At 35.7% G+C, this 22982-nt stretch overlaps 1 protein-coding gene and 1 pseudogene across 1 annotated transcript in view; one reads left to right on the top strand and one right to left on the bottom strand.

Annotated features, from left to right (window-relative positions):
• Positions 1-890: 890 nt before the first annotated feature.
• Positions 891-2619, bottom strand: LOC138322965 (uncharacterized; annotated as a pseudogene).
• A 5485-nt stretch (positions 2620-8104) lies between these two features.
• Positions 8105-22982, top strand: part of LOC138324283 (85/88 kDa calcium-independent phospholipase A2-like) — a 52909-nt gene continuing 38031 nt past the window's right edge. The window contains 10 exon segments of the mRNA XM_069269362.1: positions 8105-8262; positions 13762-13863; positions 16825-16834; positions 16900-17094; positions 17097-17116; positions 17546-17636; positions 18276-18466; positions 21033-21129; positions 21569-21751; positions 22720-22835. Of these exon segments, the coding sequence (XP_069125463.1) occupies positions 8150-8262; positions 13762-13863; positions 16825-16834; positions 16900-17094; positions 17097-17116; positions 17546-17636; positions 18276-18466; positions 21033-21129; positions 21569-21751; positions 22720-22835 (1118 nt within the window). The 5' untranslated portion in view covers positions 8105-8149.

Genomic DNA, 22982 nt, shown 5'->3' with positions numbered 1-22982 from the left:
TCCAATTAAAACATACTGAGGATTGAATTAATGATATATATATATGCTTTCCAAATCTTAAAGCTATATGGTCCATAGCGGGGTGAAATATTTGATGCTGTGAAAATCATTCAGATTGAAAGATAAACATGTTTTTGATCTATGCAGGTTTAGATGAAACATACCTGCAGAAGTCCATTCACAATATTACTAAATAACACTGTGGAATGTGAAATGAATTTGTAGACCACACCCACATTTTTTTTTACCTAATTAGTTTTAATGCATATAAGTACACATTTCACTGTATGATTGTTGCAGTGGTTGATTTACTGCCAAAATTCATTTTGAACTCTTAATTATTATTTGTACACGTAAAATTATGATATATGCATTCCATAATTGGATTTAAAGATATTTACTTACAATCTCCCCTAAGATATTTTATGAGCACCATACATGCATGTACCTACAGTAGTATTTTAGTTTAAAGATGATTTCATTGAAAAATGATAATGATTGATTGATTATAATTGATTATCAAATTCATTTATTTATTATAGTAGATATTCGGATGTTGACGCATATCAAACACAAAAAAACCCTGAATGATGTTATAAAAATTTGTACAGGTAATTTTTCAAAACTCATATATTGGCAGCTCAATGTTCAACCCCATCCAATATCTTCTGTCTGCCTTTGTGTCTGCATCCATAAAATGCTAAAACAGGTCCCACCTATTGTATTAATTGTTGTGTGGTATTGATAAAAACAATTGCTAGCTATATAGCCCTGAGATAATCCCTGATAATTATATCCTTTCTTCTACATGTGTATTACAAATTAATGTCAATTATTGATCATGGTATTGTATCAAGTTTCAAATTTCAAGTTTTTTATTTTCCAAAATGCAATACAGCATATAGGTTTAACCAATACACAAATACATAATACAATGATCGTTGTTATGTTTCAAGATGGCGGAGGATAATTCCGATATACTTCATACCAAATTAAACAAAATGATTAATACATGAGTATGATATATATACTACTGCTGATTAATGATAATTTTCCTTTTTTCTGTTGCCTGGATCAAATATTTCCCAACAGATTTAAGCTCTTTACATTTTTAGATGAAAATAACATAATTAATTTATATACACTTGGGTGTTTGTGGTAATAAGTTTTTATAAACTTTTTACGTAACTCAGAATAAGCAGGACATAGTAATACAAAATGCATTTCATCTTCTACATCATTTTTGTCACAAACAGTACAAAGTCTATCGCCTCTGGGAACGGCGTTATAACGGCCAGCTTCAATTTGCAGAGAGTGGGCTTGCATGCGATATTTACTCAATATTTGTTTAGTTTTAGATTTCAAAGGCTTCTTTAAATAAAATTGAATTTCAAAGTTATCAACAAGATGTTTATAAATTTCACATTTAGGAGACACGTCAAATGCGCAACGCAGTTCCTGAATAAAATATATCATGCAAGCGCTGTGAATACAATTCCAAAAAGTGTTTTTCATTATCTACATTCTGAGCAATCCAAATATTGTTGAAACCACATCTGCCTAAATCATTTTTTACATCATACAACCAATTTAATTTATAATTAGGCTTTTTCATAATGAGCTCAAATAGAGCATTATAGCATGACTTTAAAATACAGTTATCTGTTCTTAATAGCTTTAACCAATATTTCATCACCATTATTTTACGCTGTATATGTAAAGTAAACCTTCCAGTCTCAAAATACACCATAGAACTATTGACTGTTTTTTTTCACATTCAATAGACTCTTCAGGAATAAAAGATGTACAGATTCAATCTTAGGTGCTGGGTGCGAGCCCCATACCTCGCAACAGTAATTAAGCACACATGAAACATAAGTATCAAATAAGGATAATTTTGTTTCAACATTAAGCATGTATTTTTTCATTCTACTATTAAGGAGATAGTATGACTTTCTTCCTTGTGATGCTAAAGTATTAAGCGCTAGAGTAAATCTCCCATTATAATTGAAAACTAGCCCCAAGTAACAAAAATTATCAACAATATCTATAGCCCTTCCTTGAAAGGTCCAGTACTCATTAGCCTGTAGACGTTTACTTTTTCTAAAAACAACTATTTTGGTTTTATCTATATTAACAGATAAACTCCATTTATTTGCATAATTTTGCAGACAATCTAACATGTTTTGCAGGTCAGTAGCATCTTCAGTAAACAAAACTGTATCGTCAGCATACATAAGTATGAACAAATTTAAAAGTTGCAGTTGATAGCTTTGACAGTTGGAGTTTATCAATTCACTTTCTATATCATTAACAAAAAGAGAATAAAGTATCGGAGACAAAGATTCCCCTTGTAAGAGTCCGACATGTAAATCGAACATTGCAGATAGTTTTCCACTTAATTTTGTACATGATTTTACATTATCATAAATTGATATAATCACTTTCAACAATCTACCCCTAATTCCACATCGCCATAGTTTAAGCCAAAGCTTATTATGTACAATGCTATCAAATGCTTTACTGTAATCGACAAATACACAATAAAGCTTTTTATTTTGTTGTAAAGTATTAGTAATTAGACTACTTAATGCAAATATAGCATCACGAGTACCGAAACCGGGTTTAAAAACCAAATTGCGCATCTGTAACAGCAGATACAGATTCGCTCCATTTTTAACAGCCTTTTGTTCAAAAGACTGGTAAATAACTTTGCTACATGACTAATCAATGTAATACCTCTATAGTTAATTTACATTGTTCTTATCACCTTTTTTATATACAGGAATAATTATACCTTGAGCCCAGGAATCGGGAAAATATCCGACTTCCATAATACTATTAAACAATTTTAACAGAACAGGTGCAAAAATGGTTTTATATTCAATCATGTACTCATTTAGTATCATATCAGTACCAGCCGACTTATTTCTAGACAGACCTTTAATTGCCTGAATAACTTCATCTAATTCAAAATCCACGTCTAATTCAGGAAAAACATTATCGAGATTTTTACCATCCAAGCTACTATCAGTGTCAGACGTGATATGATCTCCAGCAAGACTCTTGAAATGAAGAAAAAACTCATCTAATGTTATATCTCCAACACTACTGACATTCCGCTTTGCAAAGGTTTTATAAAATTCCTTAGGGTTATTGCGCTTTAGTAAATCCATCATGTTACCTTGCATTCTCATATAAGAACGCTTAGTCTTCGCTTCAAATGACTTATAACATTTTTTAGCCTCCGATAGACCTATCCTGTTAGTGAATGATCTGTCTCTATTAAAAATAGTCAGAGCAGATTTATAATTAGAGTATAACCGCCTACAATTATCATCAAACCATGGTTTATCAGGTACTTTCTTAGTAGACTTTAAACAATGACAAGAACAAGTACAGTTTACTATTTCTCGTCGACGTAAGCAAAACTGATCAAACAAAGAACGTGTACATTTAACAAAATTATCCAAACAATCGTCGATTCTTTCCTTAGTATTACTTAGCTGATCTACAGATCTCTCAATTAGATGCATGTTTTCTAAAATACGTTCATTCTCTTTGGCCTCATGAGACCAGACTACATTCATGACAGGATGCTTAATATCATCTGAGCAACAATTACATTTATCACTTATTGTCTTTTGACAATTCAGGGTAGCATATATAGGTGCATGATCTGAGAATTCATTAAAGCAGCCTACACTAAAACTGGTAACATTTGACAAAGCCATTATATCAGCAAGCACATAGTCAATTACACTTGTACCATGTGTATTATAAAACGTGATCTTACCATTTCTATCTCCAGATGAACGACCATTGACAATCTTTAAACCGGTAGATTTACATAGTTCAATAAGACTACGTCCAAACGTATTAAGTCGTATATCTTCGGATTTACGTTCAGGGACAGTCTGTTCTACGTTATAAGATATAAAGCCGTCGTTTAAACTATCTATGTTATTGTGCATATACATATTGTCGAATGTTATAAAATCTGGTTCTACTCCAGTCCGACTGTTCAAGTCACCAATAACAAAAACATGACCTTTCTCACTATAATGACCAACCCCATTCTCTAACACCTGGAATATATCTTCATCATAGGAACCATAGAAAATAGATCTCTCTGGTGGAATATAGGTAAAAGCCACATAAACATCTTTCTTATCATCAAAGAGAGAGCCATCTATTCTGATCCACATAATACTATCTAATTCTATCATTTCTACTGACACAAACGGACAAAGCCATGCTTTGAGTAAGCAAACGATATACCTCCACCTTTACACTTTGCTCTAATGACTGGCTTACAAAATTCAAAACCATCTATTACAAGGTTGGAGTCATTATCTAACCAACATTCTGACAAAAACACAATATCTGTTTTGTTAAATACATTACAAAAGTCTATATTTTCCAGCTTAAGTCTTAAATTGCGCTGGACATTCCAGCTACATATAGTTAATGAGGTATTACCCTCCTGTAACCTCTATACTTGTTTAACGTGGGTTTCGTCAAGTTCAGGATCCGAGCTTTGCATAGATGACGTAGTAGCGTGCTGTTTGTGGTGTGACATCATCGCTATCTCTCTGAGATCTTCCGGTTTTGTCAGACGGGTCTGATGGTCCAGACACCGCTGTCGCATCGCGAGACGTTATAAGGTCTAGGACTGGAACTTGTTATCGGTTGTAATACCTCTGACTGGACCTCCCGATAACGACGTAGGCGTAGATGGAGGGCGTGTACGTTTCTTAGGTCGTCGCCTATTATGCTGTAAGGTTTCAGAATCATGAAACACTTGGCTCGTTTGTTGAACCGGTTGAGGTGCGGAAGCCTCAGGCCCCGTGTAAAGAACACCGTCAACATACATTCTGTCCCGGATATTGTATAATGTATTTTATCTTGATCAATGCAGACACTTTTACAAACAAATTGATCCATAAAAAAATATATACATCACATTGTATACACCATTTATTTATTGGAAAATTTTAGGTTTCCAATTTGCAATAACATTTATATCTGCAGGCATGTTCATAATGCTTCATTATATTGGGGTCTTCCCTGAACACCAACTCTAATTATTTTAATGATCAAATCATATTGGAACATATATATCAGCATAATATACCATGATATTAAAAAAATTTCTGATTGTATTTAATTTAATTGTGTATTATTTTGTGATCACATAAAATTAGTTAAAGCATTTCTAACATTAGTTTTTAGATATCATCTATTCTCTATAATCATTATTATTTCCTTACTATATTTAATTACACTTATATGATAGTGCATGCTGTTAGTATACACATAAATGCTTTTTTTTAAGTTTCATGTTACTTATGTACACTAAAATGTATAATTAAATAGTTACATTTCAAAACAAATTTTATCTCATAGTTTGGTTTTGGATTGATGCTTATTCTCACTGTTGTGATGATGTGGTAGCTATATACACACAGGTAATTTTTATAGGTGCCTCAGTGTATCAGTGTCAGTGACCGCCCACTGTGCTGTTATGTAATACAGGTAGACCAGGTGTAATTTACTACCTGTACAGTCACCTTATCACCTATAAAGGCATATACTGCTGATTTTCTGTTTATTTTCTTAACATTACCAATCTTTATTTGGAAAGCATAAACAGACAATGGGGGGATACTTTTTTTCATAGGGGGGGATACTTTTTTGATGGGCAGAAAACGTATCCGGATACTTTATTGATGGGGGGTACTTTTTTTATATGACACCGGTTCGACCGTTTGTAAAAGTCATTATTTCAAGTATAAATCCTGACGGACCTGCAGTTTATGATACATGCCTGTAACGGCTTTGTCAAGGCTCGCCTGAAAACAATATAAAATCACCAGGTCCGTCTTTAATTCATAAACGAACAACTAGGTCCAACCAGTCAAATCGCGAAGTTTTAAATTTCGCGGGAAATATTGAAATTGACTGGAGCTCTCTAGTGTGTTACAAACGCTTTAACTGAATAATGTCACGGTGCCTTAAAGTAAAACGTTTTGGTGACATTGATTGTATACAAAAATTAATGTAGAAGTCCGGAAAACCGCATTCAAGAGGACGGTTCAAGAGGTGGGGTATTCTGAAGATGCCTTCTTTGTGACTATGAATGCAATGTGCCAGCAAATATATATCTGATAGTAGCTGCAGTTAGAATATTTTATGTGGTTATATTATGTTATGTTCTAATCTAGTTGACTGTGCCTCACGTCTCTGTCGTTACTACAATGTCAGGTTGGTCACATGTAAATTTATTGCTATTAAAGCGATAAATAGCTATTTATAGTGCTATTCAAAAATGACGGTAAACAATATTTTTGAAGATAAAAATGCTTTCGCTCAAAACCGACTCCTGAAACATGCAGTGGTTGTTACAGTAATAACGATCATTCCACAGGGGGGCAAACCAATGAAAATGGATGTTGTCATACATTTTTTTTTATTTGGTGGACGGACTGATGGGTAATGACAGTCATGCGATTTTTTTGATGCTTTGAAACAGCATTCTTAGGTACGCTCGGAGAGCCTGTGCACATCGAAACGATGAAACCACTCCGCGATGAAAATTAAAAGTTGTTTTGTTCATTTCACGTAATACTTGATGGTATTGTGACAAAAACCGGACCCGGGTGCGGTATTCCACTAAGTATTCCTTGGTAGCGTGCAGGTAGTACCCAGAACCCAGGTCGCAGTTCCTGTCTAACCTTATATTTTGTATGATCCGTAGGTTAAGGTATCGAGGTAATTTTTGCTGTAAATCATTACTGGGTTCGAGGTAATTAAAATATTGAGCATTAAATGTGTGATATGATACACTTTTTGTCTCTTTATTTTTTACTATAATGGTAAATTTGAGCAACAATTATTTTTACTCGAAAATAACTGAACAAATAACAAATATTCAAATGGGGCAAAAAAGTATGCACACGGACCCCCCATTTTTCTGCTATTTGGAAAGAAACAACCTTTCCCTGTTGAATTGCAAAATATTAACAAATTTAAAAACCAGAACTTGTTTCTATAAAGGGCTAAATTTGGCATAAAATGCTTGAAAATGGTGGCATTTTTAAGCTCAAATTAAGGGTAGGGTTATTGTTGTTAAGTAATATTATTGACTACAAGTAAATTCCTCAACGATTGTCTTATCCGGAATGATCTATTGAGTGTATCTGGTTAATTATATTATAACTGAGAAAGTCACATCATGGGTTATATAAGAATGATAATCTCCGTATATTCCAGTAATCTTTCCTCTGACATCTCCACCCCAGAAATATCTGATCATTTCTGATCCCCATTATTATTTCCCCCCCCCCCTCCTCCCCTACTTTTTGTGTTGCCTGCAACACAAGGGCAACACATAGGTATCACTATGTCAGTGTCGGCGGCAGTGGCGTCCGGGAAACGGTTTTCCGATAACTTATAATTAAGTATTAATTTATTTTCCAATTTCAACCAAATTTGGTATATTGCTTTTTATCAAAGAGATCTCTGATGAATTTGATAATGGTCAAAATCTGTCATTATTTACAAAGTTATGGGACTTTAAAATCATCAAAACAGATAAATCTATGGTTTCCGGTCGATTACTTAAGTATTTATTGTCCAATTTCAACCAAATTTTGGTATATTGCTTTATATCAATGAGATCTTAAAGGGGTTCAATACTGGCCAAAATTCATCAATATTTGCAAGAATTCTACAGGACTTTAAATTTGTCAAAACATGGTTTCCGCTCGATAATTTTAGTAGGTATTTATTTTCTGATTTCAACCAAATTTGGTATATTGCTTTATATAAATGAGATCTTAAATTAGTTTGTTACTGGTCAAAATTCATCAATATTTGCAAGAGTTACGGAACTTGATAACTTCACCTAATTATTAACAATATTTTCAACTATGAATAACTATTTTTTGTGATGCTGTGCAGGCGACACATCCACTTCAGTGGAATTTTTGTCTTCTTACCTGTCCCGGCTCCTCCCTCCACTCATCAAACGCCATCATAAACAAAGAAACATAAAGAAACTTTGTTTAATTCTCATTTTATTTATTCACATATCTCATTCAGGAATTCACATCTTATTCAGGAACCATAAAACCTGTAGCTGAACATGGCTGGGTTCTTCAAACAAGTCGTTGGTGGAATCAAAGGTATTGTGGATGCTGCCTCGGCTAACATCAGCCCTTTTAAAGTACAAGCTGTTAAGGCTGAAGACCATGCCGGGTAAGATTCATCAGCCTCTTTAAAGTACGTTTTGTACATCATTAATTAAGGCTGAAGACCATGCCGGGTAAGTTTCATCAGCCTCTTTAAAGTACGTTTTGTACATCATTAATTAAGGCTGAAGACCATGCCGAGGTAAGTTTCATCAGCCTCTTTAAAGTACGTTTTGTACATCATTAATTAAGGCTGAAGACTATGCCGGGTAAGTTTCATCAGCCTCTTTAAAGTACGTTTTGTACATCATTAATTAAGGCTGAAGACCATGCCGGGTAAGTTTCATCAGCCTCTTTAAAGTACGTTTTGTACATCATTAATTAAGGCTGAAGACCATGCCGGGTAAGTTTCATCTCGTCTCTTTAAAGTTCGGTGAATATGTGTTCATTCTTTAATTAAGCTTGAAGTCCTCATGCCGGTTAAGTTTCTTCAGCCTCTTAAAGTCGTTTTGTACATCGTTATTAAGTGAAGACACGCCGGGTTTAAGTTTCATTCAGCTATTTAAAGTACGTTTTGTACAGTATTAATTATAGGCTTGAAGACCATGACCCCCCCTCCCCCCAGGCGTAAAGTTCATCTGTCTCTTTTAACGTACGTTTTTGTTTACATCGTTAATTAAGGCTGAAGGACTACGCCGGGTTAAGTGTCATGTCTTCAATCTGCCTCTTAAAAGGTACGTTTTGTACATCATTAATTAGGGCTGAAGACTATGGCCGGGTTAAGTTTCATCAGCCTCTTTAAAAGTACGTTTTGTTACATCATTATAATTACAGGGCTGTAGGACCCATTGCCGGGTAAGGTGTTCATCAGCCTCTTTAAAATTACGTTTTTGTACATCATTAATTATAAGGTGAAGAACAATGCCGAGGAAAGGTTTCATCAGCCTATTTTAAAAGTACGTTTTGTACCTCTCTTAATTAAAGCTGAAGACCTTGCCGGGAAAGTTTCATCTGCCTCTTTAAAGTACGTTTGTACATCATTTTACATATTAAAGCTGAATGACCAATGACGGGTTAGTTTAATCAGCCTCTTTAAAGTACGTTTTGTTACAATGTCATTAATTTAGGCTGAAGACTATGCGGGTTAAGTTTCTTCAGCCTCTTTAAAGGTTTGTATTGTTACATCTTTAATTAACGGTGACAGACCACCGCCGGGCAAGTTCCTCCAGGACCTCTTAAAGAACGTTTTGTACATCGTTTATTAAGGTGACGTTTATAGTACATCTTTTAAAAATTACATTAAGGCTGAAGACCATGCGTTGTAAGTTTCATCTCAGCCTCTTTAAAAAGTATGTTTTGGTACATCAATTAAATTAAGGCTGAAGGGGACATGCCCGGGGTATGTTTCATCAGCACTCTTTAAAGTACGGTTTTGTACATCATTAATTAAGGTGAAGACATTAATTAGCCATATTTAAGTTACGTTTTGTACATCATTAATTAATGCTGAAGACCATTGCCGGGTAAGTTTCATCAGCCTCTTTAAAGTACGTTTTGTACATCATTAATTAAGGCTGAGAGACCATCTATCCAGGTAAGTTTCATCAGCCTCTTTAATAGTACGTTTTTGTACATCATCTCATTAATTAAAGCTGAAAGTACGATGTTGTATCCATGCCGGGGGTAAGTTTCATCAGCCTCTTTAAAGTACGTTTTGTACATCATTAATTAAGGCTGAAGACCATGCGGGTAAGGTTTCATCAGACTCTTTAATGTACGTTTTGTACATCATTTAATTAAGCTGAAAGACCATAGCCACGTATGTAAGTTTCATCAGCCTCTTTAAAGTACGTTTTGTACATTATTTTGTACAATCATTAATTAAGGCTGAAGACTATGCCGGTAAGTTTCATCAGCCTCTTTAAAAGTACGTTTTGTACACATCTATTAATTAAGGCTGAAGACCTTGCCGGTTAAGTTTCATCAGCCTCTTAAAAGTACGTATTGTACATCATTAATTAAGGCTGAAGACTATGCAGGGTAAGTTTCATCAGCCTCTTTAAAGTATGTTTTGTACATCATTAATTAAAAGCTGAAGACCATGCCGGGTAAGTTTTCATCAGCCTCTATTTAAAGTACGTTTTGTACATCATTAATTAAGGCTGAAGACCATGCAGGGTAAGTTTCATCAGCCTCTTTAAAGTTACGTTTTGTACATCATTAATTAAGGCTGAAGACCATGCCGGGGTAAGTGTTCAATCAGCCTCTTTAAAAGGACGTTTTGTACATCATTATATTATGGCTGAAGGTCATGCCGGAGTAAGTTTCATCAGCCTCTTTAAAGTACGTTTTGTAATTCATTAATTATGGCTGAAGACCATGCCGGTTAAGTTTCATCAGCCTCTTATTAAAGTACGTTTTGTACATCATTAATTATAGCTGAAGACCATTAGCCCAGGTAAGTTTCATCAGCTCTTTAAAGTACGTTTGTACATCATTAAATAAGGCTGAAGGACCATGCCTGGGTAAGTTTCATCTGCCTCTTTAAGGTAACGTGAATCATTAATTAAGAACCATGCCTGGGTAAGATTCATCAGCCTCTTTAAAGTACGTTTTGTACAATCATTAATTAAGGCTGAAGACCATTCCGGGTAAGTTTCATCAGCCTCTTTAAAGTACGTTTTGTACATCATTAATTAATAAAGGCTGAAGACCACTAGCCGGGGTATGTTTCATCAGCCTCTTTAAAGTACTTTTGTACATCATTAATTAAGGCTGAAGACTATGCCTCTTATAAAGGTAAGTTTTAAGGCTGAAGACTATGCCGGTTAAGTTTCATCAGCCTCTTTAAAGTACGTTTTGTACATCATTAATTAAGGCTGAAGACCAATGCGGGTGTAAGTTTCATCAGCCTCTTTAAAGTACGTTTTGTACATCATTAATTAAGGCTGAAGACCTGCCCGGGTAAGTTTCATCAGCCTATTTAAAGTACATTTTGTACATCATTAATGTAAAGCATGTAAGACCATGCCGGGTACGTTTCATTCAGCCTTTTAAAGTTTGTTTTGTACTCATTAATTAAAGGCTGAAGACTATATACGGGTTTAGTTTCATCTGGCTCTTTAAATGTATGTAATGTAACAACTTTAAAATTTAGTGAATACCACTCCGGGCAATTCCTTCACCTCTTAAAGTACTTTGAACTTGTAAATTTAGGTTGAAGGACCCATGCCAGGGCATGTTTCTTCAGCCACTTTGAAGTACTGTTTTGTACATCATTAATTTAAAGCTGAAGACCATGCGGGTAAGTGTCATCAGCCTCTTTAAAGTACGTTTTGTACAACATTAATTACGGCTGAAGACCATAGCCGGTAAGTTTCATCAGCCATTTAAAGAACGTTTTGTATCTACATCATTATTTAAAGCTGAAGACCAACGCCGGGCATAGTTTCTTAAGCCTCTTTTAAAGTACGTTTTGGTACATCGTTAATTAAAGCTGGAAGACCATGCTGGGTATGTTTCACAAGCCATCTTTAAAATATGTTTTGTAACTTCATTAATTAAGACTGTAAGAATATTCCGGGTAAGTTTCATCAGCCTCTTTAAAGTATGAATTGAACTTCTTTAATTTAGGCTGAAGACCAATGCCGGGCAAGTTTCATCAGCCTCTTTAAAGTACATTATTGTACATCGTTAATTAAGGCTGAAGAACCATGCTGGGTAATTTCACAAGCCTCTTTAAAATATGTTTTGTACTCATTAAGTTAAGAATGAAGACCATGCGGGTAAGTTTTCATCAGCCTATTTAAAGTAAGTTTTGTACAATCATTGTAATTAAAGACTGATGGACCATCGCCGGGTAATTTTCATCAGGCCTCTTTAAAGTACGTTTGTAACAATCATTAATTAAAGCTGAAGACCATGACCGTTAAGTTTAATCAGCCTATTTAAAGTACGCTTTGTACATTCATTGTTTAAAAGCTGAAGACCAATGCCGGTAGTTTCTCAGCCTTCTTAAAGTACGTTTTGTACATCATTGTTTTTAAAATGCTGAAAGACTGTGCGTTTTATTTTCATCACCTCTTAAAGTTTGTTTTTGTACAACTTTAATATAACGCAGAAGACCATTCTGGGTAACAGTCATCAGTCTCTTAAAAGTACGTTTTGTATACATCATTCAATTAAGGACTGAAGGACCATGCCAGGTAAGTTGCATCAGCCTCTTTTAAAGTATTTTTTGTACATCATTAATTAAGGGCTGGAGACCATGCCGGGTAAGTTTCATCAGCCTCTTTAAAGTATGTAACATGTATTGATACAACGTTTAATTAAGGCTGAGACACCACGCCGTGAAAGTTTCATCAGCCTCTTTAAGGTACATATTGTACATCTATTAATTAAGGCTGAAGAACCATGCCGTGGTACAGTTACATCAGCCTCCTTTAAAGTATGTTTTGTAACATCATTAATTAAGGCCTGGGAAGTGTGTACCATGACCGGGTAATTTTCATCAGCCTCTTTAAGTACGCGTTGCATTACATTCGATGGTTTATAGGCTGTAGAACCATTGCTTGGTGTAAGTTTTCATCAGCCTCTTTAAAGTTTGTTTTGTACATCGTTAATTAACGGTAGAAGACCCATTCTGGGTAAGATTACATCAGCCTCTTTAAAGTATGTAATTGTACCATCGGTTAATTTAAGGCTGAAGACCATGACGGGTAAGATTCATCTAGCCTCTGTAAAGTACGTTTTAGGTACTTCATTAATTATGGCTGAAGATCCTGCCGGTTAAGTTTCATCAGCCTCTTTAAAGTGATGTATTGTACATGGGCCTTAGGTTTCACGAGTCGTAATGCCTTTAGATACGAGGTCAAAACAATCACAAATGGTCAATTAGGCTAGCCGAAAATAGATACTTCATATAAATCATACTTTGTTCTCTGAACCTATTGTATTGGATAGCATATTTGTATGGTATCAATAGCATCATTGTATGGTTGTGAATCACATTAAACTTTGGGAGTCATTTTGCTTATTTTTTCTAATTGTCAGAGTCTGTGTGCTAATTTATAACAAAAAACTAGGTGAGCGACTACTAGGCCCTCATGGGCCTTTGTTACATGATGAAGTAGAGATCATAACATCAATCTGCAAAAGAAAATCAATAGAGAAACATACACAGTTTTCATACTTTCAGTCTGCATTTAATTCAATGTAAGTAAAGTCAATGCCTCAAGAGAGGGGTGTAGGGGGCTTATAGAGATAAGGATGCTTATTGGGTCAAATATGATTTGCAGTGATGAAAATCTTCTGCCAATTGGCTGATTTAATTTCAGCCTTTTTGACTTTCAGAAAATAGCTACTTGGTACATGTAATTCCATATAGTTTTTCAGCCTTTTTTAAGATTTTCTATTTTCATCTCTCTATGTATGTATTACCGATAATCTCTGAAAAAGTAAAATCTTACAGAAATGTTACAGAATTCATGAAATTGTAATACATGTAGGCAAATTATGAAATACCTTATATATAATGTATGTCCTAATTGTTTACTGGTATCCCTAGGTTGACAATAAGGAATAACGATGGCAATGTGACACTGTTCCGTAGATCTGGCAGTTATGAATGTGTAGTGTATACAAGGGGAGTGAATAGCAAGATCTTCAGGTAAGTATGCCTGTTTATATGATTTGTTGTTAAATCTTGTTAAATCTTCGTGTAAAACCTTGTCATAATTTCTTTATCATTTTAATAAATTCAACATGAGTAATAATTTCACTCATTATGAATCAATGATATCAAAAGAGTATGTTATAAATAATCCTTTTCAGATAAATAAGTTTGATACCATCACATGCACTAAATGTAAGGGTGACCAGGGCCATCTGATCATAATATATTCTGTAGAATCCAATAGAATATACATGTAATTAAAAACTAACTGGTAACATCATGGTAAAATTCCTGTTCGTCCATATTCAGTATTTAATAATCTAGTTTTTAGGTCATCTGACCCGAAGGGGTCAGGATGACCTATTGTCATCACTGCACCGTCGTCTTCGCCTTGTGCGTTAACTTTACATTCATTCAACTTCTTCTCAAGTAACGGAAGGGCCCAGAGGTACTCATATCCTGGCCTGTATGTTGCTGGGATGGAGGGATATCCAAGGTTTGTTCAAAATGAATGGACCCTTGACTTCATTCAAGGTCACAGGGTGTCAAATACTTGCGAACATTCTTTAAAAACACTTCTTCTCAAGAACCAGAAGGGCCAAGGGTTACTGATATTTGGCTAGTGGATTGATGGGATTGAAGGGCGCTACCAAGGTTTGTTCAAATAAATGACTTTGACCTTCATTCCAAGGTAGAAGGGTGGATAATAGGTAAACTCCTTTAAACAAACTTTTGTGAATAACTAAGAGGCCCTAGGACCTGTATTAGGCCTCTGCATGATAGGATGAATGGCTACCAAGGTTTTGTTCAAATAAATGGGCCTTGACCTCAATTCAAGGTCACGAGCGTCAAATAGGCTAAATCTTTATTAAACAACTTCTTCTCAAACACCAGAAAGGCCCGGGTAATATGATATTTGGCCTGTGGATGCTGGATGAAGGGCTTCCAAGTTTGTTCACATAAATGACCTTAACCTTCATTTCAAGGTCCAGGGGTCAAATAGGCTAAAATCTTTTAAACAACTTCTTGTGAATAACTAAGAGGCCTTGAGACCAGATATTAGGCTTCTGCGCATGCTGGGGATGAAGGGCTATAACGTTGTTCAAATAAATGACCTGTACATTCATTCAAGGTCACGAGGGTTCCCAATAGGGCTTACATCTTTTAAACAAACTTCTTCTCAAGAATTTGCCAGAGGCCCAGGGTTTCTGATATTGGGGCCTGTGACAAATGTGGGATGAAGGACTTACCAAGTTTGTTGCACAATGATATGATTCTTGACCTTCATTCAAGGTCGACAGGGGTCAAAAAAAAACAACAATTTTAAACGACTTCTTCTCAAGAACCAGAAAGGGCCCAGGGTATGATATTGGGTATGTAGCACCTCATGGGATGAAGGGACTACCAATTTGTTCCAAATGAATGGTCCCATGACTTCATTTCAATGGTCCACAGAGTCGTACAAAATAGGCTAAAATCTTGTTTAAACGACTTTCTTCCCAAGAACAGAAGGCCCTGGGTACTGATATTGGGTATGTAGCAAACTGGGATGAAGGGCTATTAATTCTGTTCAAATAAATGACCTTGTCCTTCATTCAGGTCACGAGGGTCACACTAGAGGCTGAATCTTTATTAAACGCACTTCATTCAGAACCAGAAAGGCCCAGGGTTACTGATATAGGGCACGTAGGATTGCTTGGGAATGTGAAGGGGCTACCAAGTTAGTTCAAAATGAATGACCTTAACCTTCATTCAATGGCCACAGGGTCAAATTGCGGCTAATTTCTTTAAAGAATCGTTCTTAATTTCAAGAACTAAATGGCACCAGGATACTCATATTGGGCCTTACAGCATTGCTGGGATGAAGGGCTACCAAGTTTGGTGTCGAATGTAAGGACCTTGGCCCTTTTCATTATGAGGTCACAGGGGTCAAATAGGCTAAAATCCTTTAAACAAATTCTTGTGAATACCTAAGAGGCTAGAGACCTGATATTGGGCCTTTGACTACTGCTTGGATGAAGGGCTATCAATATTTTGTTCATAATGAATGGCCTTGATCTTCATTCAGGTCATGGGGGTAGGGGTCAAAAAGGCTAAAATCTTTAAACAACTTCTTTTCAAGACCGAGAGGACATGGTACTGATTATTGGGCCTATGCAGCATGCTGGGATGAAGGGCTACCAGTTTGTTTCAAATGAATGACCTTGACCTTCATTCAAGGTCACACGGGTCAAATTGGCTAAAATCCTTTACAATGACTTTCTCTAAGAAATAGAAGGCCCAAGTACTTTATCTGTATTGGGCATGTAGCCATGCTTGGAAGCACGGGTACAAGTTTATACAAATGAATGACTTTATTATCATTTAAGGGTCAAGGGCGGCACATAGACCTTAAATCTTTAAGATGTACTTTGTCTCAAGATCAGAAGGCCCAGGGTACTGATATTGGCAGTGTAGCATGTGGGTTTGAAGGGGCTTACCAAGTATGTTCAAAAGAATTACTTTGACTTCAATCAAGGTCCCACAGAGGTCATATAGGCTAAATTCTTTGTTTTGTATTGTATGTTACTAGTCAGATGTATGTGTTAAGGCCCTTGGGCCTCTATGTTATTGATCACTTTTAAGCAATGATTCAATCATTTAGTCTAATTTATGTATCCACACATCAGTAGGTGTCTCCTCATTCGCTCAGTATATATTATTAATGGATTACATCAAGCAATATTGATTATACGGAAAATATCAATTATTATCCAGCAATTACTGGTACTTGATTACACTCCAAATCACTTGTCCTTGACAACTATATGTATAGATTGATTGATGGAGCAATAGATGGTCCTTTTCTATCATTTGTACCGGTGATATAACAGAGCCTAGAAACACCATATGTATGGGATGATACGCACAATTGGGGTTACTTGGCCCTGGAAATAGATAGATCAGCACCTCAAGTATCCTTCAGGTTATTTATAAAAAATCGCATAAATGCTCCTTAAATGAGTATTGATTTTTGTAGTGTATTCCGAGCTGACCACATGAGGGGGGAAGCCATATGCCTTGTTCAATGTCTTTACCTCCAAAACTGAAATGCTCTAACAAACTGCAGTAGTTCTTGCATTGGCCAATGAAAAGGTTATGCAGAAAGTATGTGATTGCATGCGGGATCATCAGACGTGGACAACAGCGCATGTTGCTGCTTTTGTGGGAATTGTTCGAATGCTTCAAAATTCACAGACATCAAGAGGTTATGTGACAGACATGGAGAAGGAAGAAAATTTTTTTACAGTCTTTGTATTACCATAGTGACTGATAACATCAATGAGAATCCACAGTATTGTTTTGTACATGTACTGTTGTATCCATTATTTGTGCTGTGGTAACCATATACCTTGTACAGAATTAATGTAACAAAATTTGGTACAAAATTAATGTAACAAAATCACTTACTTAGTTCAAGTTTACAGTCAGACCTGTCTATAAAGGACATCAATTAGGCATTAGCACAATGCCCTACATATACATAGACAGGTGACCTTTGTACAGAGGTCAATTATATAATATTAAATTGCACTGAATGGGGTTGATAAGTTTGTTCTTTATAGCCTTGTTCAGGTGTATCATCAGCTTATATAGTGGGTATACAGAAAATATAACTTCCTTTTAAATTTTTCAGTCTCATAAACAGTCAATGTACAGCAACGAGCACCACCCCGATGATGGCAGCCATTATGGGGAGACAACTTCAGTGTGTCCAGGAGTTACAAGCTTGTCTTTATCTGTACTGTATGTTATAGTCAGTGTAGGTGTCCTTTATCTGTACTGTATGTTATAGTCAGTGTATGTGTACTTTATCTGTACTGTATGTTATAGTCAGTGTATGTGTCCTTTATCTGTACTGTATGTTATAGTCAGTGTATGTGTCCTTTATCTGTACTGTATGTTATAGTCAGTGTAGGTGTGTCCTTTATCTGTACTGTATGTTATAGTCAGTGTATGTGTCCTTTATCTGTACTGTATGTTATAGTCAGTGTATGTGTCCTTTATCTGTACTGTATGTTATAGTCAGTGTAGGTGTATTTTATCTGTACTGTATGTTATAGTCAGTGTAGGTGTCCTTTATCTGTACTGTATGTTATAGTCAGTGTAGTGTGTCCTTTATCTGTACTATGTATTATGTTATGTGTCCTTTAGTACTTTATGTGTCCTTTATCTGTACTGTATGTTATAGTCAGGGCATGTGTCCTTTATCTGTTAATGTTTTATAGTCAGTGTAGGTGTCCTTTATCTGTACTGTATGTTATAGTCAGTTTATGTGTCCTTTATCTGCACTGTATGTTATAGTCAGAGCTGAATGTCTATTGATAATATTATTGTTATAAAAATAATGTATGTGATATATCCAGGTGTTGACTAGAGTTGATGCGAAGAAGGTGATGGACTGGATGAACCATAAAGGCCAGACCTGCCTGAGTGTGGCCTGTGAGAGAGGGATGGTGGAAGCAGTAGAGGAACTGATACAAGCGGGAGCCAATCCATTTATATCCTCCGCAGACAGCTTTCCAATTCATTTAGCTGTCAAGGGAGGATATATCAGGTACTATAATGTATGATGGAATGGTAAATATTGATGCTTGATTACTAATCCTGTATTGTTATATAATCCTTTTAGATATATAGGATTACATGGGCCTGTCAGGTGGACAGGGATATCTCAACCCGAGTGAAAGATTTTGGTATGTCAACCCGAGGCTTGCCGAGGGTTGATGGCCAATATCTTTCACGAGGGTTGAGATATCTCTGACCACTTGACAGCCCCATGTTTCATTCTTTTTCTCCCATACTTATTAGAAAAAATATGAAATTTTAATTGCTTTCCAGCTTATTTTAGGTCACCTGAGACGAAGTCTCATGTGACCTATTTTAATCGTCTTTTGTCCGTCGTCATGCATCGTCCGTCGTATGTCCGTAAACAATTTACATTTTCGACTCCTTCTCCCAAACTGCTGAAGCAATTTCAATGAAATTTTGCACAAACCTTCTAAGGCATAAGGCCAATCAAAATTGTGAATTATATGGTCCCCACCCCCCAGGGAGCTATGGGAGGGGCTAAAAGGGGTAAAATTGACTAAAATTTCAAAAATCTTCTTCTCCACTCAAAGATGCGATGGAATTAAATACTCTTCATAGATAGAAAGGTCTCAAGGTCCTTTACAAAAATTGTAAATTATATGACCCTGGGGGTCTCAGGTTTCCCCCTGGGGAGGGGGTTAAGTTTACTATAGTTTATATAGGGAAAACACATTGTTGAGTATTATTTTATCATTTGTAATAGGAAATGAGTCAATTATTGTCAGAATTATCAGTATGAGATGGCCATTGAATCCTATTAACCAATTTTCCATGACTGACCCCCAGAGGCCTTAGGGCGGGATCAAAAGGGTCAAATAGGCCAAAATTTCACAAATTTTTCTTCTGAAATTCTGGAAATGTAGAATCACATACTCTTCATAGATGGACAGGTCTTGAGGTGTTTTATGTAAATTATGAATTATATGACCCTGGGGTCTCACGTTTCCCCCTGGGGAGGGGGTCAAGTTTACTTTAGTTTATATAGAGAAAAACACATTTATAAGCATTTTTTGCTCAATTTTCATAGGAAATGAGTCAGACTTGTGTAGAATTATTAGCCTGAGATAACATTTTAATATCATATCTATATTGGTTCTGGTCAACCCCCTCGGGGCAGAGGGGCGGGGCCAAAAGGGGCAAATAGGCTAAAACTTAAAAAAAATCTTCTTCTTAAAAACTGGAAATGGTAGAATCAAATACTCTTCATAGATGGATAGGTCTTAAGGTGTTTTATGAAAATTGTGAATTGTATGACCCTTGGGTCTCAGGCTTCCCCCTGGGGAGGGGGTCAAGTTTACTATAGTTTATATAGGGAAAACACATTTTTGAGCATTATTTAGTCATTGTAATAGGAAATTAGTCAATTGTAGTCAGAATTATCCCTATGTGATGGCCATTGAATCTTATTATCAAATTTTCTATGACTGATCCAGTGTTCTCCCCAAGGCCCTTACCGCGTAACGGTCCCGTTACGTGGAAATTTTGAGCCGTTGCACGGAAATATCATCCGTAGCGCACTTTCAGCCTCCCGTTGCACATCAATAAATCAGATACCCATTTTCTCTAAGTAGGTCTACTGAATATAAACCTCATCATAAATTCCTCCTGCTACCTGACAAGTAGTACTCTTATAAATTTACGATGTCTGTCATGCCGCTATGCTATGTGATTGGGCCCATTTTTACGACCGTGACCGTGTTGATTACTTGTGATCCGCAGGGGTGCCCTGCCATATTGTACTGTTAAATTGCATTGATAAGTAAACAAAAGAGGTGCGACTACTCCCTAACCAACACCTCACTTGTTCTATTTAGCAGTCTGGGGATATAGGTCAGCTAGAGAGAGGAGAAATCACTGATCAAATCACTTTCAATCATGTGAGCTACGCAACGTAACAGAAGTAGGCAGCACATCGGCAGTTTAGGAAACAAACTGACACCTTTTCAACAGATGTTTTGATTATAGCTAGTGAGCATCATCCAAAAAACAAACACTGCTTGCAATTGTAAATGATTTACTCACGTTTTTAATGTCAAAATAGGCATATATACCGCTGAAAGATGCCACAAACTTTGCAACCTAAATGGCCGCCATTTTGGTGTTAGGTAATTGTAATAATGGAGCCAGATCGATGGGTATAAGAAATCCGGATTTGAAAAAAAATTCCAAAATTTGTAATTTATAAATTTTAAGCATAATTGGATGATAAGAAACATGTCATAAAATTGTACAGATATGTGTTAGAAAAGACTTAATTTTTTATGCAGTGTTTTATCAATATTTTTTTTTAATCTAGATCTCAAAAGTTACATTTACAGTACCATACAGTAACTACAGTCTATTTTAAATATTTGAGATATAAAATGTTAGCCTAAAATTTGTATCAAAATTAAAAAAAAAAAAAACAAAAAAAAACACATTATATATACCTTTTTGCCAAATACAGACTGTATGGTATGTACAAGCTGTGTTTACCAGGAAAGATGATGCTAAAAGGAGCACTATTGAGCTTTTATTCTCTTGTTCTATAGTTGTGTAGAGATCCTCCTAAAGAAATATCCAGACTTGGCAAGCTTAAAAGACAACAAAAATGGAGGAACTTCATTCCACTGGGCCAGAACTGATAAGGTATACTTGAATGAATTTAGATAACAATTTTCAGATTATCGAAAAACACATGGGCAGCTGTGGCCGAATGGTTAAGTTGTATCGACATATATATTACCACAAGTCTTCCACCTTCGGTCGCAAGTTTTCATCCCATATTGGGCACTTGCCAGGTAATAGGAACATGCTGACTTGTTGGTGGTTTTCCTTAGGATTCTCCGGTTTATCCTCCACTATGTAAACCTGACACAGCCTTAAATGACTTTGAGTATTACAAACCGATCTAATTTACATAAAACTAATACAGGAAACAAAAGTTCTAGGTGTAGAAAAAGACCACTATTTCTCTAATAAAGTTCTGGTTAGTGCAATTTTAACCATGTTTTGATCCAAATTATAGGTACAGAAATGAAAGAAAAATGTATCTCGATTGTATCAGTTGAATGCTTTAAATATTCAGATGATGGAGCTGCTATGTAAGAGTAATTGTGACGTGAATGTTGGGAGCAACACGAGTCACACTCCATTACACATCATGCAGCAGGAGAAGAGGATTGATTGTATAATGGTGTTGTTGTGTTACGGCGCTGACGCCAGGATCCCCGACCAGAATGGAGACACACCTCTACACCTTGCTGTTAGGGTAAGTTTGATATGGCACATACAGTAGCTGGGCTCAAGTTAACTGTCCATTTTGCTTAGCAAAACATGCAAAAGTGATTTTTTTTTAGCAAGTAAGAATTTCATAAAGCAAATACAGGTACATTTGCAGCATTTCTTAGTTAAAACATTAAATCACTAAGAAGCACTACATAATGTATTTGTTATGCATCAATTGAAATGCATACAATATATACAAATGTAAGTTACGTTTAGCCCTGATCATACTCCGTCATACATATTGCATGCGTCCCCTCAACATTAATACATATCTTGTACCATAACCACTTACCTTATCAACTGGTATAGACTTGCTATGAAAACATTATCAACTGTTTTAGAATTACTATGAAAGAAAGGTGACTAAAAAAACGGGTATACAATGAAATCATGTAAGCAAAAAAGTAGTCGCTAAGTGACAGAAAGGATAGTGGATCAAAATGTCACCAATTTTGGAGTCTGCAGCGGCGTGAGTCGATATCTAGTAAAGAAAAAACTTTTGCATTTTTTTGTGACTTAGGATGAATTAATGTTGGCAATTAGCAAGATAGATTCATCAATAACAAAAATGTGAATGGGTAGCATGAGCCCAGAGTAGTCCCATAGTAATCTGCACAGGATATTCCAGAGAACTCACAATCTGAACAGACATATCTTGGAACAGATTTGACTATTTACTAAGTTAACATAAGGTGGCAGTCCTGAAACTTTGCCATCTGGACATTTTGGGCTATTTGGATTATCAAGGGTCCACTGTACAACTAACAAGCCTAATATAATCATTATATAAACATTGAAAACAACATTTTTTGTGTAGGTCAGTTGCTTTCGTTGTAAGAAAGAAAAAGAAGAAAGGGAAACATATGTGAGATATGTAAAGAGTTTTCAAATATATAAATTATCAATGGTATTGAATTTGATATGAATTATGATATCAATTTTCCTTGACAGAACGATGATGTTGAGATGGTGCGTACTCTGGTGGTATTTGGAGCAGATGTCAATCTTCGTAATGTACAGAACCAAACTGCAAGACACATCGCCGCAGTTAACAATGGCAAAAACAAGTGAGAAATTAAAAAAACAAACAAACAAACATGGAAAATATAAATGCATAATTAGAAAAAATGAAAATAAAACTGTTATTAAATTTGTTTTTTTTGGCGAGGATCACCTCGCCATTGTGATCGTGGTTGCAAAATTCTCTTTCAGTC

This window comes from Argopecten irradians, chromosome 5 (genome assembly GCF_041381155.1).
Source record: "Argopecten irradians isolate NY chromosome 5, Ai_NY, whole genome shotgun sequence".
Classification (NCBI taxonomy): Eukaryota; Metazoa; Mollusca; class Bivalvia; order Pectinida; family Pectinidae; genus Argopecten; species Argopecten irradians.
Note: the sequence above shows the minus strand (reverse complement) of the source record. Positions and strands in the feature narration are given on the sequence as shown.